This window comes from Geotrypetes seraphini, chromosome 6 (genome assembly GCF_902459505.1).
Source record: "Geotrypetes seraphini chromosome 6, aGeoSer1.1, whole genome shotgun sequence".
Taxonomy (NCBI): Eukaryota; Metazoa; Chordata; class Amphibia; order Gymnophiona; family Dermophiidae; genus Geotrypetes; species Geotrypetes seraphini.
In genome coordinates this window covers 56,233,611-56,251,439 of record NC_047089.1, presented here as the reverse complement: position 1 = coordinate 56,251,439, position 17,829 = coordinate 56,233,611, and the positions used below count along the sequence as shown (strand labels likewise).

Sequence of the window (17,829 nt, the reverse complement as noted above, 5' to 3'; positions counted from 1 at the left end):
TTGGAACTCTTTCTCTGGAATGGCCCATCACAGCAGTCGTCGTATTACCCTTGATGTCCTGAATGTCATCAACATGTCTTCCTTTCAGTATTTCCTTTATCTTCGGGTCAAGAAAAAAGTCATTGAGGGCCAGATCAGGTGAGTAGGGAGGTTGTTCCAAAAAATTTACTTGTTTTTTGGGTAAAAACTCCCTCACAGACAGTGCTGTGAGCTGGTACGTTGTCATGATGCAAGAGCCATGAGTTGGCGAAAAGTTCAGGACATTTTCGTCTAACTTTTTCATGCAGCCTTTTCAGCACTTCTAAATAGTAAACCTGGTTAACTGTTTGGAAGTTTTTATGTTAGTCCATAAACATGGACTAACATGCCCCTGATTTGACTTCCACTCTTGCCAAGTTTAACAAGAAAGAAAGTGTTCATGGAAATACTATGGTCACCAAATCACAGATAAGCATAAGTCTGGCACATAACCTTATGCACGGCAATTGGAGCTAAGTGGTATTCGGTAAAGGGTATGTACCCTTTATAGAGTAGCGCTTTAAGCACCATTTACAGAATCTAGTTTTATATGCATATGCAGTTTCTTACTAGTTATCAATCTTTATAATAGCACCCAAATTATCCTCCCCCCCCCACCCTTTTAATAAAATTTTAATAAAATTGTGAAAGTGGATTTTAGTGCAGGCCGGCACGCTGAATGCTCTGCACTGCACTCGACACGCAGAGAGTTTGGGAACAGCCAGAGTGTGTTGGCCAGTAAAAGGGGGGTGGGGTATTTGTGAAGAAGTATATATATTATTATCATCAAAAACTATTTCTCCACATTAAAATTCATTTAAAGTTCTTAATAATGGACTTCAGGGGCTATTTTCAATATTCATAGCTCAGAAGGATCTCATAGCCAAAATCTTCATGTCCATATTTATAATTGAAATCCTCAAAAGATATTATAAATATTTTTCTTATATAAACACTTTCATAGTTTCCAAACTTTCTTATCTAAATAACACTCATCTCATCAGTGCTCCTGAAGATCTTAAAAGGGAACTCTCCGATTCTTACTAGCACATATTGTTCACAGAGGGGCCCTTTTACTAAAGCTGCAGCAAAATTGGCCATAGCGTGCTGCTTACATGGGTCTTTCCTGCGCCCTTGGCCACCTTTGCTGCAGCTGGAAAATGGTTGATTTTCCCATTTTCCAAATTAATGGTCATCTGCTAATTTTGCCATTAGCCTGTGACTATAAAAAAAAAAAAAATACCTACCACCAGAGTCCCTACCTGCCCTATTAGTGGGTGGTAAGGTCCCCCACGCTAATTATGCTGTAAATGCATCAGATGATAACTAATGCTGTCACACTCTCTCTACACCCCTAAATACACTCCCTTCCCAGAAAATAAAAATGTATATTTTTAGCACATGGTCTGTGCTCACAAATTTATTGCAGGATGCCAGCGCACATCCGACAGTAAGCCTTTTTAATGCATGTTAAGCACATGCTAGAACTTACCACAGTTTATTAAAAGGACCCTAAAGTTATTCATCTAATATAATAAAATGGTAAGCCGCGCATGCGCACTTCCTAAGCGTGCGTCCGTTTTCTGTGAGGCGCGGGATTCTTTCAACGCAGAACCACCAGCCGTTAAAGCTCCTGGCGCTGACTCCCGACGGTGAAGGAGAGGCAAGGTAGAAGAAGATTTACGCTGCCCGGCACCCAAGTCCTTTGCCGCCCCCCCCTTCCCTTACTGCGGCCCTGACTGGCGATTTCAGCAGCGTGTCCAGCAGTCTTCACATGCTGCTTCGGGCCCTTCTACTGCCCTGATTTGCTCCGGACGTGCCAGAGTAAATCAGGCCAGTAGAAGGACCCGAAGCAGCGTGTGAAGACTGCTGGACACGCTGCTTGAAACACCATGTGTAGTCGGACCCAAGGGAAGGGAAGGGGGGGCCGCCAAAGGACTCGGGCCCGCGTTTGTAGTCGCTACTTTGGGGAGGGAAAGGGGGTAGAGGAAACAATAATGCTGCTGCACAGGGAACTGGTGTGGGTGGAGGGAAATGGAGGGGGAGGGAATGCTGCTTTGGACACACAGACAGAGGGAGGAAAGGAGACAGAAAGACAAGAAGAAAGACATTGGGGCAGGTGCACAGGGAACTGGTGTGGGGGGAGGGAAATGGAGGGGGAGGGAATGCTGCTTTGGACACACAGACAGAGGGAGGAAGGGAGACAGAAAGACAAGAAGAAAGACATAGGGGCAGGTGCACAGGGAACTGGTGTGGGGGGAGGGAAATGGAGGGGAAGGGAATGCTGCTTTGGACACACAGACAGAGGGAGGAAGGGAGACAGAAAGACAAGAAAAAAGACACAGGGGCAGGTGCACAGGGAACTGGTATGGGGGGAGGGAAAGGTGCTGCTGGACAGGGGGGAGGTAAAACAAAGGGAGAAGGGCTGCTGCTGCATAAGGAGAGCTGTGAAGGGGTGGTGGTGGACACAGGGGAGGCAAAAGGAAGGGATAATGGACAGGGGGAGCAGGCAAGGGGTGGTGATGGACAGCCAAGGAAAAAGAAAGACAGAAAGAAAGAAAGCGGCTAAGGAGAGAGAGAGAGAAAAAGAAATAAAGAAAGACACATACACATATATTCTAGCACCCGTTAATGTAACGGGCTATAAGACTAGTAGTAACATAACATAGTAGATGACGGCAGATAAAGACCCGAATGGTCTATCCAGTCTGCCCAACCTGATTCAATTTAAATTTTTTAATTTTTTCTTCTTAGCTATTTCTGGGCAAGAATCCAAAGCTTTACCCAGTACTGTGCTTGGGTTCCAACTGCCGAAATCTCTGTTAAGACTTACTCCAGCCCATCTACACCCTCCCAGCCATTGAAACCCTCCCCAGCCCATCCTCCACCAAACGGCCATGTACAGACACAGACCGTGCAAGTCTGCCCAGTACTGGCCTTAGTTCAATATTTAATATTATTTTCTGATTCTAAATCCTCTGTGTTCATCCCACGCTTCTTTGAACTCAGTCACAGTTTTACTCTCCACCATCTCTCTCGGGAGCGCATTCCAGGCATCCACTACCCTCTCAGTAAAGTAGAATTTCCTAACATTGCCTCTGAATCTACCACCCCTCAACCTCAAATTATGTCCTCTGGTTTTACCATTTTCCTTTCTCTGGAAAAGATTTTGTTCTACGTTAATACCCTTCAAGTATTTGAACGTCTGAATCATATCTCCCCTGTCTCTCCTTTCCTCTAGGGTATACATATTCAGGGCTTCCAGTCTCTCCTCATACGTCTTCTGGCGCAAGCCTCCTATCATTTTCATCACCCTCCTCTGGATCGCCTCAAGTCTTCTTATGTCCTTCGCCAGATACGGTCTCCAAAACTGAACACAATACTCCAAGTGGGGGGCCTCACCAATGACCTGTTACAGGGGCATCAACACCTTCTTCTTTCTATTGACTACGCCTCTCTTTATACAGCCCAGCATCCTTCTGGCAGCAGCCACTGCCTTGTCACACTGTTTTTTCACCTTTAGATCTTCGGACACTATCACCCCAAGGTCTCTCTCTCCGTCCGTGCATATCAGCTTCTCTCCTCCCAGCATATACAGTTCCTTCTGATTATTAATCCCCAAATGCATTACTCTGGATTTCTTTGCATTGAATTTTAGTTGTCAGTCATTAGACCATTCCTCTAACTTTTGCAGATCCTTTTTCATATTTTCCACTCCCTCTTCAGTGTCTACTCTGTTACAAATCTTGGTATCATCTGCAAAGAGGCACACTTTTCCTTCTAACCCTTCAGCGATGTCACTCACAAACATATTGAACAGGATTGGCCAATATGTTTGTGAGTGACATTGCTGAAGGGTTAGAAGGAAAAGTGTGCCTCTTTGCAGATGATACCAAGATTTGTAACAGAGTAGACACCGAAGGGGGAGTGGAAAATATGTTAAAAGTGGGTGTAGCTATGTGTAGGAGCTTCCGTGACCATCTAGGAAGTCATTTATAAAACTACCCTCCACGGAAATATTCTATAACTTTTAATGGCTAAAAATCATATACTTAGGGCCTGATTCTGCGAAGGTCGCCCAAAAGTCACCAGAAGGGGCCTAGATCGTGCCTACTGGCACCTAGCTTAAGAGTCTTAAGTGATAGTGATAACTGATAATTGGTCACGCCATTAAAAAAAAACAATTTAAAACAAATTTTAAAAGTTAGGCACCACTGGCACCTAGGGTCTTTACTAGCCTGGCCGTGACTGACTTGCAGCAGACACCTGTTTTCCAGGTGCCTTCCGCGCCAGGCTCCCTTATTCCAGGCCCCTGCCATGTCAGGTACCACTTACAGAATCAGGCACATATTTTCTGCATCCTTCTGGATTTTCAGTGTGTTCATGTAAAGATTGGTGTTTATAATCACATACTAAGGGCCCCTTTACTAAAGATCCAGAACAGCAAAAGATGCAGAGCAGACCAGTGATGAGAAACATAAAATATATTTAGAATCAGATGAATAAAACATAACAATCTCTAGTACAGTGGAAGTGTGTTTCATAATTTGAGTTATTTAGAGGGCCATTTTCAGTATGACATCTAAATCTGAGTTTAGACGTTTTACTGAAGACTCATAGAAACACTTTTTGGACGTTTTTCTTTTTTGAAAAGGAGACCTTATTCACTTACAACAATCACAAGACAGGTCTGTGCCTGCTACAGTGCCGAATGGATATGTAAACATTACTTTCACCTCATTGTATGTGTATGTTGGGCAAAGATAAGTGTGTAATGTTTGTATTAATATATGCACAACTTATGATGGAACTATTGTTAGAGATATTGCCCATATTGACATGCTTCTATTTTTATTCAAGACCAGCCACAACCACCGAGAGCACACAGACCCGATCCTACCAAGAGTGTGAACTCTTCCCCCCATGCAATCCGCTAAGAAGATCGACTGTCGGCTCCGGGCGGCTTTCCCGCAGAGGAGAGAATCCTGCATTCACCGTGGGCCTCATCTGGGGCAGCCTCCTTGGAGCGGCTGGGGCACGGGCAGTGTGTCTGGGAGGGAATGCATGGATGGGAGAACATCGCAGGGGAGGAGACATAGGCATCCTGGGACTGTCTGCCAAGTCTCTTCCCTGAAGAAGCCCTTTCTGGAAACGTCAATCGCTCCTCCTAAACTTATTTGCTCCACTTCATCACTGACGCTGAAACCGTGGATTGAAGACAAAGTTTTATTTTATTTTTCTTTCCAGCTTATGATTTATCTTTAATCTTATCTATTGTTTTGCCTTTTGTCTTTGTTTTGTTCTATTTCTATCATTTAAATTTCTCCAGAATTCTACTGTTCAACGGCTCCCCCTTCTGCTTCTATTCCTTTCTCTCCTCTCTTCTACCTTCCAAAGTATTTAGATCAATGCTGTCTTGTTAAAATGTTTATTTTATTTTTATTTTTCCTCTAACTCTACTTTTCACTTCTCTATTACCCTCCAGGTACTTTAGTTAGATTGTGAGCCTTCGGGACAGAAAGGGAATTTTTCAAGTACCTTTCTTATTTCTAATCTTAATGTATATTTTCTGTAAACCGCTTAGAACCTAACGGATGTAGCGGTATATAAGAAATAAATTACATTACATTACATTACATTACATCCTGATGCAACCCTTAGTGGGCGAAACATGTTCATGTCAATCTGGTACGGAATATTTTTATTCATCTGATTATAAATAAATTTTATATTTCTCATCACTTTATTCTGCTCCACATCTTTTGCAGTTCTGGATCTTATAAATTTTGTGGAACATTTACCTGTTTGTTTCTCCCCCCCCTCCCCCTTTACTAAAGTGCATTAGTAACCCTCAGCTAATGGATGAAAACAAGCTAATGCACAACTGCATGATGGCATTTTGTACAGTGGCGTGGTAAGGGTGAGCAGCGCCCCGCCCCATCCTCCTCCCGCTGCGTGCCCTCCCCCTTCCCTTTCCCCATACCATTTTAACTTCACCGATGTGAGCAGCATGCCCACATCAGTGTCGGTTTGCCCCTTGACATCACTTCCTAACTGCAGGTCCCGGAAGTGACGTCAGACATAGCGCTGATGTCGATGCCGGCAGCAACCTTGTGCCGGGGAAGGCAAAAATAATGAGAGAAGGCAAGGGGCGCACATGCACAGCAAGGAGAGGAGGAGGGGTGCCGTACCACTAGGAAAGACCGCGCCTAGGGTGGACTGCCCCCCTAACTACGCCACTGATTTTGTGGCAGTTTGCGTTATCACACTTTAAACCACACATTATGAGTTTCTCAGGATTTCTATCTCAGGGAGCACAAAGAGCAAACCAGAATAGCGCACGCTAAAATGCCACACGCGCTAGCCGCTACTGCCTCCTTTAAAGCAGGCGGTAGTTTTTCGGCAAGCGCATGCTAATCTTGTGCGTGCACTAAAAACGCTAGTGCACCTACGTAAAAGGAGCCCTTAATGTCTCATGTGCCTGACATTTCGCCCGAGGGCTGCGTCAGAGGCAAAATTAGAGAGGAAAAACAGGCAGCGCATTAAACTCGGTGCCGCAGCTGGAAGGCGTCTGGAAGTGTGTGGACGTCAACACGATGATGTCACGCATGTGCATGATATCATCATGTCGACATCCGCACACGCGCGGAGGCCCTCTGGCTGTGGCCCTGAGCCTATGCCGGTAGGGGTTACTGACGGAGGAGAGATGCGGGAAGAGGAGGAGAGACGCTGGCTAGGAGGAGAGGTGCCGCACTGGCTGACGGCCTTCAGGATGGGCCTCTCACGTTCTGTAAGCAGCCCACCGGTGCTGGCGCCTCTTCCCACCGGCATTTCGTGGCACACCTGGAATCTGCCGCGGCACACAGTTTGCGATACACTGTTCTAGTATAACAGCTTGCCAAGCAAATAATCCTTCTTCAATACTCCATCAACCACTTCCTGCAAAGGAGTATTGAAGGAATATTGCAACAGGATTATTTGTTTGGTAAGCTGTTATACTAGAGAGAAGCTTGCTGTCTGTTCTACATCTGACAATAGCCCTCGGGCGAAACGTGGCCACGTCAGACACATGTGACATTAAATTTATTTTTTTGCTCCATATACTCATTTGGTCTACTCTTTGTTCTACACCTGAATCATCGCAGATAATCTGCCTCTCTTAAGTCCTTCTATCTAATCTAATCTAATCTAATCTAATCCTTAGGTTTGTATACCGCATCATCTCCACGTTCGTAGAGCTCGACGCGGTTTACAGTAGGAGAAATAGGAACTACAACAGAGGGTTAGAGGTAGAAGTGTGAAGAAAATTTAGAGGACTTAGGATGCCAAGATATAAGAGTTTCCTTGATTCCTAAGTTCCTATCTCAGGGAACACGGCATGGGCAGGGAACGGGTTGGAAACATTTTCAAGTTTCAAGTTTATTTCATGTTGATATACTCCCAAAAGCAGTGCTGCGATGGTAGGTTTACAAAACGATATTAATAGTAGTAGACAAAATAAAATTTGAAAAGAAATGCAATTCTGTTCATAGTAAAGATAATAGAGATAAACAGAGTCTTTTAGCTGCAGGGTCAAGCTACCATCCCAAATCACTATATTAACTACCAAAGGCATCAGTTATGAAGAAAGTTTTCAGACCTCTCTTTAATTTCTGGAATGAAGACTAGGCTAACAGGCTAACACACCTATGAGCAGGTACCACGTGTTCATAGGAATATTAACATGTGACCTGAATGTAAAATACTTAAATGTGTCCTCTAAATGCCATATTAGGTTAATTTAACTGCAGACTTTAGTAAAGGGTGCCCTAAATAAAAAAAGAATGGCATACACGGCCAATACTGTATTAGCTCTTAAATTTTCAGTCATTGCTAAGGTGGCTGACCTTCCAAATACTCACGGACAGATTTTTTTTTTTTTTTAATTTATATTCCGCATATCCTATAATTTTATGCAAATTACAAAACAGGTCCTCAAGCATTATTCCCTAACTGTCCCGGCAGGCTCTCACCCTGTCTAATGTACCTGGAGCAATGGGGATTAAGTGATTTGCCCAGGGTCACAAGGAGCAGTGTGGGATTCGAACCCACAACCTCAGACTGTAGTTCTAAGCACTGGATTTAGAAGTTAGCTTCTTTTGGGATCTTTAACTCATCGTAGCTAGGACTCGAACCCGAGTCCGTGGCACCTAACACACAATGGAATTAGTATGGCAAGGTAATGAAGTATAGAATTAGAAATTGTTCCCTAGAGAACTCCCCTCATGTCTTTGTTAAATGTCCTTTTTCTCGTGAGCAACAGTTAAAGTATGAAAGCCCCATTATTAATTGTAGACAAATAGAAAACAAAATGTACCATCTGCTTTGTGTCTCCTGTTAGCAGAGAGGAGATCGAAGATGACAGTTTGGAAGCGCTTGTGACTCTGGGAGGGTGGTACAATGTCTCAGGTTGATCCATTCTTCCCCTCCCACTTCTCTGTTGCATATATTTAAACTGTAGGCACTCCTCTATCCCTTGCCAGTTCTCCTATTTGACCAGCCAGGAGCAATTGGGAGACTAAAAGATGAGGACCCTTTTCTTATCCAGCTTTACAATCATTTTGCTGTCTGCTTTAGATCATGCAGACTCTTCGGCTTATGACAAGATTTTATCTCATAGTCGAATCAGGGCACTGAAGGAGGGGTATGTATGCCTATCTATCTATTTTTATTTTGATTAGCTCCTGCTATTCTAATATAAAACACAAAATTTTTAAAAAAGAATAATTAGAAATAGTTAGCAATGCTAGAATAGATGGACTTATGAACAGAGTTCTATTAAAGCTGCATCTTGTTGATGTCCTCAATCAAGGTATGTGAAATGCCTAATAAAACAAGATCAATTAGAATTAGACAAAAGCGCACATATGGGATTGCTTTGGAATTATATAACATGCTTTCTATAACTGAAAGCCTCATTTGGAATACTTGAGGTCTGAATTTGCAAAAAGTCTTTTTTTTTTTTTTCCTGATTCAGCCAACTTCATTTCATTTCAACAAGACTGAAAGAGTGGGATTGAAGGAACAAAAACGGGAAGGCAGGACAGCCATGGAAGGTGTTCCAGATTTCGAATGAGATTGCTTGCCTAAGCATTCCAAAGCTCTTATTAAAAGCAGCCCTGTCTTATGGCACATTCACACTCTTAGTTCACAGATGTAAAAAAAAAAAAAGTGCCTACAGGCAAAAATATTGCAACGACTCTCATTCACTATTGAATACTCAAATGCCCTTCCATTATCTTTAAATCTTAGTATAGTAATTCTAACCATGTATGCTTAAATGTCTGATATTTGCCTAGTGCACTAGAAGCTGGAGCTAAATATATTTAGCCAAAGATTTCTCAAAGATGAAACACACGTTTGTACAAAACATTAATCATTACATTCCCGGAAAATAAAAGAATGTCACTTTTACAGGTTAAAAAAAAAAACCCTTAATACTTAACACATAACTCTGCTCATGGTGAACAAAAGGGTTACCTTTGTTTTGTCTTAACCAAAGCGCTGCTTTTATCTAGGAGGAGCAGTTGTTGGCAAAACTGTCCTGATCTGAACTTTCTTTTTTTCAAAGACCGGCTCACCTCACCAGCCTAATTACTGAAGGCTGTTTATTTAGGTATGCAGGGTATTTCAAACAGTGGCAATCAGTAGGGATAAAAAGCTGACTAAATTACAGGAAAAGGGCGATTTGCTGAACAAAGAAACAGATTTGGGAATTTCTAACTGGAGCGCTCAGGACTACATTTTCAGCAGTGTGACTAAGGGCAGAGGAGCCTGTGTAATTTAATTTCAAGCACACATAAAACTAACCCAAGTTTTAGTTAAATACATAGAAGCTGTGTTAAGTCTTTGCAAAGCAGGGTCTAAAGTTATGAATATAAGTGGATTAATATTTTGAAAATTCAGGTTAGTTGTATAAATCTTTAACAAGTCTCTCGAAATGCACCTTTTGATGTGCACGCCTATATGTGCATATTTTTAAGTGTTTCAAAATTATGTATAAAGTGCGTAGGGCCAAGTCACAGGTACATCTATTTGTTTTACATGGTGACATCAAAAGCTAAGGGGTCTAGCTATAAAATTTATAGACAGAAGAATAATTCTTACAGCTTTGTCCCTAACGCAGGACATACTGTAACCCATACACTATCATTAAAAACTGTAATATATTCTCTGGCATGGGGTAATAATATGAACGGCCAGGACACATCAGCCCTACTCACAAGCACCCCTTCTTCTGAAGAGTGTTCACAATTACCGCAGACTTGGAACTGGACTCCAAGGTTCATGTGTTTGTGATGAAACTGGAAAAATCACAAGAGCCAACCATCACAGCATGTTCAAACTCTAAACTGAGAAGCCCTTGGACACATCCCAGTTGCGTGCCACTGTCAACCCATCGTAAATTAGGGCCTCACTTTTACGTCCCAGCTGGTACACACCAGTAACTCTGATCATCCCAATTCACATCCGTTTTGCCATCCCCAGTACACCTCCCTCCCCTCCACCCCAATCAGGTCAATGAGTGTGGTCAGTGAGGGGGAGAATGTGGTGCTATGGTTAAAGCTACAGCTTCAGTACCCTAAGGCTGTGGGTTCAAACCCGCACTGCTCCCTGTGACCCTGAGCTAGTCACTTAATCCCTCGATTGCCCCAGGTACATTAGACAGATTGTGAGCCCACCAGGACAGACAGGGGAAAATGCTCCAAGTACCTGAATAAATTAATGCAAACCATTCTGAGCTCCCCTGAGAGGACAATATAGAAAAATAAATAAATATCAGACCTAAAACAAAATGAATCATTAGTTTATTTATGAAGCTGCTATTATGTATGCTGTGGGTTCTTTACAATTTTATCGTTTTAAGTTGTTTTTAGTTTGCTTTTTTTTTGTCCAATTTTCTGCCATCTGATTATGCACATTTTCTTGTAACCTGTTGGGGGAGTAATTGAGAAGACAGGCTAAACAACTAAATAAATAATCCGCACAATACAGTGTGTCCCCCCCCCCACCTCCCAGCAAAGAACGGCTCAAGTTCCTCGTCTTCCTTCAAAGCTTCAGAAAACAGTATCATAGCAAGAAAGAAATGGAAGGGGTGGATGCAAGGGACACCAAAATCTGGGAGAATTAAATGGGGGGGGGGGAGCTCCGAGTGCACCCCTCTTTATTATCAAAGAGGGACATTCCTTTCTACTATGACCAATTGGCAGACACTGTGTACCTGAATTTGCATTCAAGCACCAAGGGTTCCTGGGGATCTGCAAGGGGAAACGGAAGGGCTGGAGCCGTATTAATCTCCGCAGCCAATATCCAAACCACCTGCATTCCTCTAGCTGTTTATTAGCTCCCAGATTTGCCGGAAGGGCCTGGAATGGAGATTTAGACATTGTTCACTCTTTGATCTTTAGTAATTGTGAAGTAACACTAGAAATTTGTACTTCCCCCATATCCCTCACCTATAAATTATTTTACAGGCTATTCAAGCAAAAGGATTTATTTTTAATACCTAGGAAATAAAAGAGATGTCATGCAGTTAGTAATTAAGCTTTTTTTTGTTTTCCCTCAGTCCAAATGTGTGCGCCCTTCAGCAAGTTATGGGAAGCAAAAGGAAGTACTTCAGCACGTGTAAGAACTGGCATCAAGGTGCCATCTGTGGGAAAAAAGCGTAAGTAGAACACATTTTAAATCAAGCTTGGCTTTTTACTTAAGACAAGCCGTTTCGGACAATGACGTTAATAAGCAGTTTAAATAAACGCAAAGGCCCAGATTGTCTATAAGGCAACCGATATCGGCAGCCGCCTAAAAAGCGGCCGCCAACTGCGTGCCAATCACGCGGCAGAACCCTATAGAGAATTGCGCCTCCATGGCACTGGAAATGTAGGACAGGGTTTTCTGCATTCCTCCTTCAAAACTTGTCCATTACAGGTTTGATGGAGGAATGCGGCGCAAATGGGGGACAGCCTTGAATCAGCCCAACGGCGAAACGTGTCAGTGGTGAGAGTCCCCAGCTGGCAGTAACGTTAATGAAAGATAAGCACTCACGTTGGTAAATATAAGTTTTAAAGCACGTTAATAAAGAAAATAAAGCGAACCAAGTGGATCAATGACGATTTGATTGCAGTTTCTCTAAATGGAGATGAGATGAGAGCTTACTGCACAACTTTCCAGAGATCGAAATAATTTAATTTAATATTTACAGATATATATAAAAAAAAGGCTGCACAATACTAATTTTGATCACTATGAAACTTAGGCACGTATGTTATAGAATAGAGTGTAGGGCAGATACGCACCTAACTCCTAGTTACTACCAATTAAGTGCCAATTAACTCCAATTAATGCCAATAATTGGCTGTTAGCACCTAATTGACTAATTAGTTTGTGTGTAGATCTAGGATCCGCATCCAAATTTGGGTGACCTATATAGAATCCGTGGATAAATGACTTGCCCAAGTTCACAAAAAGCCACAGAGAAATTTGAAATTTGGTTTCTTTTTTTCTTAGCTCACTGTTCTATTAGGTTACTTCTCCACTGGAATTTAAAATCACCTCTGGTAGTACCAGGAGCAGCCCACGGCAATCTGCTGCCTGAGGTGAATTATGAATTTTGAGAGGGTGCCCCCCCCCCACCCCTCGATTGTACCTTTAATTGTTCCAAAGGTTGGCGATTCACACACACTGCCCATCTGAGGCCGGCCCAATGTCTTCTCTCTACTACAGCCTGCCCTCTTTGACATAACTTCCTGTTTCTGCTGGGATGGGTCGCAACAGAGAGAAGACGTCAAGCTAGCCTCAGACAGGAAGCATGTGTGAATCACCAACCTTTGGAGTAATTAAAGGTAGAATCGGGGTTGGGGGAGGAAGGAAGAGGGGAGATCTCTGCTGAGGGGGAGTGAATATAAGTATATAAGCGGTAGAAGTAACATGAGCAGGAAGGCTGGCAGGCGGTAGGATGCCACTCCCAGAAGAGTGATGCCTGAGGCCTCCGCTTCAGTTGGCCTCATTATAGTGCCACCACTGGGTAGTACAATCTTTAAAAAGCCAACTGAACCCCATTTAGATCTATGTCAAGGGTTTCAACCTAATGCTCAGGTTACGGTTCTCAACCTAATGCTCAGGTCACACCTAGCCAGTCAGGTTTTCAGGATATCAACCAACAATGAATATTTGTGAATTAAATCTGCATGCGCCACATCCATTGTATTCAAATTTATCTCATGTATATTCATTCTGAATATCCTCAAAACTTGAACGGATGGATTGAGAATCAGTGATTTATAGTAATGTTAATGTAGCATGTACAACAATGTTCCCCTAAGGAACATAGGAGTCAATGCTACATTACTATTATAGGGGGTAGTGCTGCACTATTGTTGTCTTAACTCCACAGGGCAAACAAGCTCTGAGAAATTCCCAGGAGAAATCCTGCCTTGCACATTTGAAACTGCCATATTGCAATATCACCCTCGGTGGTACTTAGATGGAATTTTAGAATGCAATATAGGAAAAAATTCATAAAGCAACGTGAAAATTAAAACATGAATATTGGCAATTAGAGACGGACAGATTTAGATTTTGCTTTTTAAGGGGCCCTTTTACCAAACATTGGTGATTTTGGAATCCGCTTTGGTCTAAACGAACTATAAGTCTGTTAAATAAATAACGCCGGCTTTTACGAAGCTGCGGTAGACGTTTCTACTGCGTGCCGGCGAAGTAAATGCTCCGATGCTAAGAGAATTCCAATGCGGGTTGGAATATTTACCTCGTTGACCTGCGGTAGAAACCTCTACCGCGGCTTTGTTGAAGGAATCCTAAGGAAATAAATAAAGAGTGGCCTTAGCTCACCGTTATGCAGTCTTTCCCACATGCTAAGGTCATTTTTACAGCTTGGGTAAAATGGCCAAGTTTTCTAATTTTTTTTTTTTTAATTATTAATGCTCCAGTCCTAGTGACTTGGTGAATTGCAGATCTAAAATGAAATTAGTTTTGGGCTAGTCCAGAAAGGTCCTCCAGCGTCATCCCCATGGTTGCAGTAAGCACACATTATTTAGCCCTAATACCAGAAATCCCCCCCCCCCTTTTTACAAAACCGCAAAAGCGTTTTTTAGTGCAGGCTGGCGCACTAAATGCTCTGCGCTGCTCCTGATGCTCATAGGAACTCTATGAGCGTCGGGAGCAGGGCAGAGCATTCAGCGCTCCGGCTTGCACTAAGAATCACTTTCACGGTTTTGTAAAAATGGGGGGGGGGCGAACACTTTATCTTATGCCCACTTGAATTCTAGCACAAGAGTAAGTAGGACCACTGGGACAAAGATCTGGATTATATTAAATCTGTGAAGGCTGCACTGAACAGATATTTGTGGTTTTGAATAAAAACATCTGGTGTAACTTAGATAAGGCTGAAGTAAACAGTTGCTCAATGAGAATTTCACACTGCGTACTATTAAAACTTAGAACAGCTGCAATTTGCTTTAACCTTTACCCAGAAATATACAGGTCCTGTATAGGGCAATTCTATAGCCTGGTACCCTTGTTTACATGCTCCGTGCATGTGTAAATGTACAAAATACTAGCATTTGTACTGTATGTTTAAGTGCATATGTATCCTTATTGCTAATTGGCTTCATAATCACCATCTCAGACTCAGCTGTACAAAACCAAGTGTTTTCTGGCTCACCAGTGGCCCAGAATGCCCCTCTATATCATCTTATTCAACTCTTTTTTACACCAGTTGATTCCTTTAGATCAGTGTATCGCAAACTGTGTGCCATGGCACACTAGTGTGCCTCCTGAGATTTCAAGTGTGCCACAAGACGCCGGGGAGGAGGAGAGGCACCGGCGCCGGCTGGCTGCCTACAGGACGCGCCTCTCACAGCGCCTCTCCCTCTACAGCGCCTCTCCTTCTCACCGCGCCTCTCCTTCTCACCGCGTGTTTTCTCTGCCTGCACCACTCCCCCCCCCCCCTACATTGGCGGCTCAGGGCCTGTCTGGAGGGCCTTCGCACATGCATGGATATCGATGCGATGACATCGCGCATTCATGTGACATCATTACATCGATGTCCATGCACTTCCGGATGCCTCGAGCCATGGCCACTACGTTTAGTGTGCTGCGGGACACTGCTTTAGATACATAGGGATATTTATTGTCACCACACAAACCTTTACGCTATATATCTCCAAGTGTCCTCAAAACAGGCTTCTTTACCTACAACAGTTACAAGCAATCCACAGCTGTTTTTCTTTTGATATGATGCACATGTTACATGGATTTCTATAAGTTGGATTGTAGTGGAGGAGTGGCCTATTAGTTAAGGCAACAGAGCAAAAGTGGGGAAGGAACGATACACATCAACCAGGGATTGTGCATACACACTCACACAGCCCCTCAGCGAAAGACTACATATTTTTTTCAGACCAGAGAGTCACTGGTCTTGAATCTTAACACATATCCCCTCTTTTACTAAGGTGCGCTAACCGATTAGCGCTCGCTAATCGAATTAGCATGCGCTAAATGCTAACGCGTCCATAGACTAACATGCACGCATTAGCATTTAGTGCGTGCTTATTCGGTTAGTAAAAGAGGGCCATAGTTTCTTCATCTATTGTGTTGTCAGACGATTTTTAGTTTGGATTGTTTGATCATCATCCATACCACTGAGGCAGACTTTTAAAGCCGAAACACGGGCTGTGTTGTGTCTGCAAGAGAGAGTTGTTTTTAATACACTGTTTTAAGACAACATGGGATGTTTGGAATTTAAATAGTTGCTTGTACTAAATAAATTTGACTTTATCCCTGGTTGATGTGTACAGTTCCTCTCCTACTTTTTCTCTGTTGCACTTTTGCCAGGGGGTTTTATTTCCTTGTTCTTTGGAGCCTTGTAGTTAGGGCTGTAGTCTCGTCACCCTAAGATTGCAGGTTCAAGACCAGCACTGATCCTTGTGACCGTAGGCAAGTCACTTAAAACTCCATTGCCCCAGGTACATTAATCAGATTGTAAGCCCAGCAGGACAGATAGGGAGAAATACTTAAGTACCTGAATGTAAACTACTTAGGTTATAAGTGGTGTATAAATGCATAAATAAATAGTCTATGCTGGTATTCCTCTCTATAGACTAGAAATGTACAAGCTGTATAGAATACAGCAGGTCATTTTCTGTCATGCTCATCACTGCGACCGTGCAAGTCCTCTCTTCTTGCATGTCTTTTCTGAGCACTATTTACTAAATCTAGTGCTTTGTGAGGAGTGTGTCCTCATCTCCAACTCCTCGCCCTACCACCTGTTCAGGAAGTCACTAAAAACCTACCTCTTCGATAAATTCCGCTAACGCTGCCTTCCCTCCTTCCCTGCACCCTCCTGACCTCGACATGCCTCCATTCCCTCTGACTACGCCCCCCTCCCAAGCCACTATGGCCTCTCTTTCTCAATCTCTGTTTTATCTAATTGCCCTGCCTTTTCATTGCCTCACATTTAACGTCACTGTAAATGTACCACCGCTATAACATGTAACATCGCTGTATACGTACAGTCCCTCCTTTAGTATATGCCTTTTTATTACTGCTATTTATGTAACATCTCTGTAAATGTAACAACACTGTAATATGTATCATCGCTGTTAATGTACAGTCTCTTCTATTGTTAACCGCATTGAACTTCCATGGTATTGCGGTATACAAGAATAAAGTTATTATTATTATTATTTCTTAAGACTGTGCACTCTTTCTAAAAGATGACACTCTCTTTCTTCATAGAGCACACTTTCATGCACCATTGGACATATTCAAATAGGGCGCACATGTGCGTTCAATCCGAAAAAGAGCGTGTCCTCTTTCAGAAAGCTTACACACTCTTCCACTAGAGGGCATACTTCATACAAGGTGTGCGCTCTTTCCAAAGAGCATACACTCTTTCCAAAAGAGTATGCACTATCAACTCTATTGCTCCCATAATGAACAAAAGATTTAAAATGATCTGAATGAAAGCTCCTGTAAACATTTGTGGGGCGTACACCCCTAAGTTCTACTATTCACTTCAAAAGGGAATGAAACAATTGGAGCTTACGACTAGAAGTTCCTTATTGGGGACTGTAACATGACTCCAGTCTAAGAGTTATGTCCTTTACCTAATGTTGCCTGGAATACAGTGTGTTGTAAGCTTTTTCTTGTGTGTAACTCACAGCTATTGAAAACAGGATTTTGCAGTGGCATTTTGTAGGAAATCTGTATTACTTTTTATCTATTGCATTTTCCCATGAGGACATGCATGCCACAAAGATGAAATACAACTGTAATTCAAATGTGTGTGTCTTGAATGACAACAAAATGGTTTCTGATTACTCCTACATCTGTTTTCCATTGTAATCCCATGTCAGAATGCATCCCACTTACATTACATTGTATGGTAACATACACACAGGAAGAATGTGAGCATTTATCTTTTCCATGCGGATAACGGAAAATGGTTGATGTCCTTAAATGGCAAAAAATATACTGGATAATTCAAACCTTGTTTTTTCCTAGAATAGAGAAAGCATTATAGGCAAAAAGCTATCGTAACATTAAATTACCAATACAGTGTATCCTGCACCAGATTGGGCAGTGCAAATATGCTCCGATTAATGAATTAGTCCGGTTTTTCCAGAGTGTAGGTGTGATATTGTGTTACTGAATTCAAGAAATATAAATCACAGTCCAGAGCTACTTTGAACTGCATTTTATTAGTCTACAGGGAACAAATCCTTTATAAATGTTGTGGACTAACTCTGCAATACT

General features: G+C 42.5%; 1 protein-coding gene across 3 annotated transcripts in view; it reads left to right on the top strand.

Moving 5' to 3' along the window:
- The first annotated feature begins 8,582 nt into the window (after positions 1-8,582).
- The window catches only part of POSTN (periostin), a 137,849-nt gene continuing 128,602 nt past the window's right edge, over positions 8,583-17,829 (top strand). For all 3 annotated transcript variants that reach the window (XM_033950367.1, XM_033950365.1, XM_033950366.1), the window contains exons 1-2: positions 8,583-8,701; positions 11,624-11,722. In XM_033950367.1, the coding sequence (XP_033806258.1) occupies positions 8,583-8,701; positions 11,624-11,722 (218 nt within the window). The remainder of the gene's footprint in view (positions 8,702-11,623; positions 11,723-17,829) is intronic.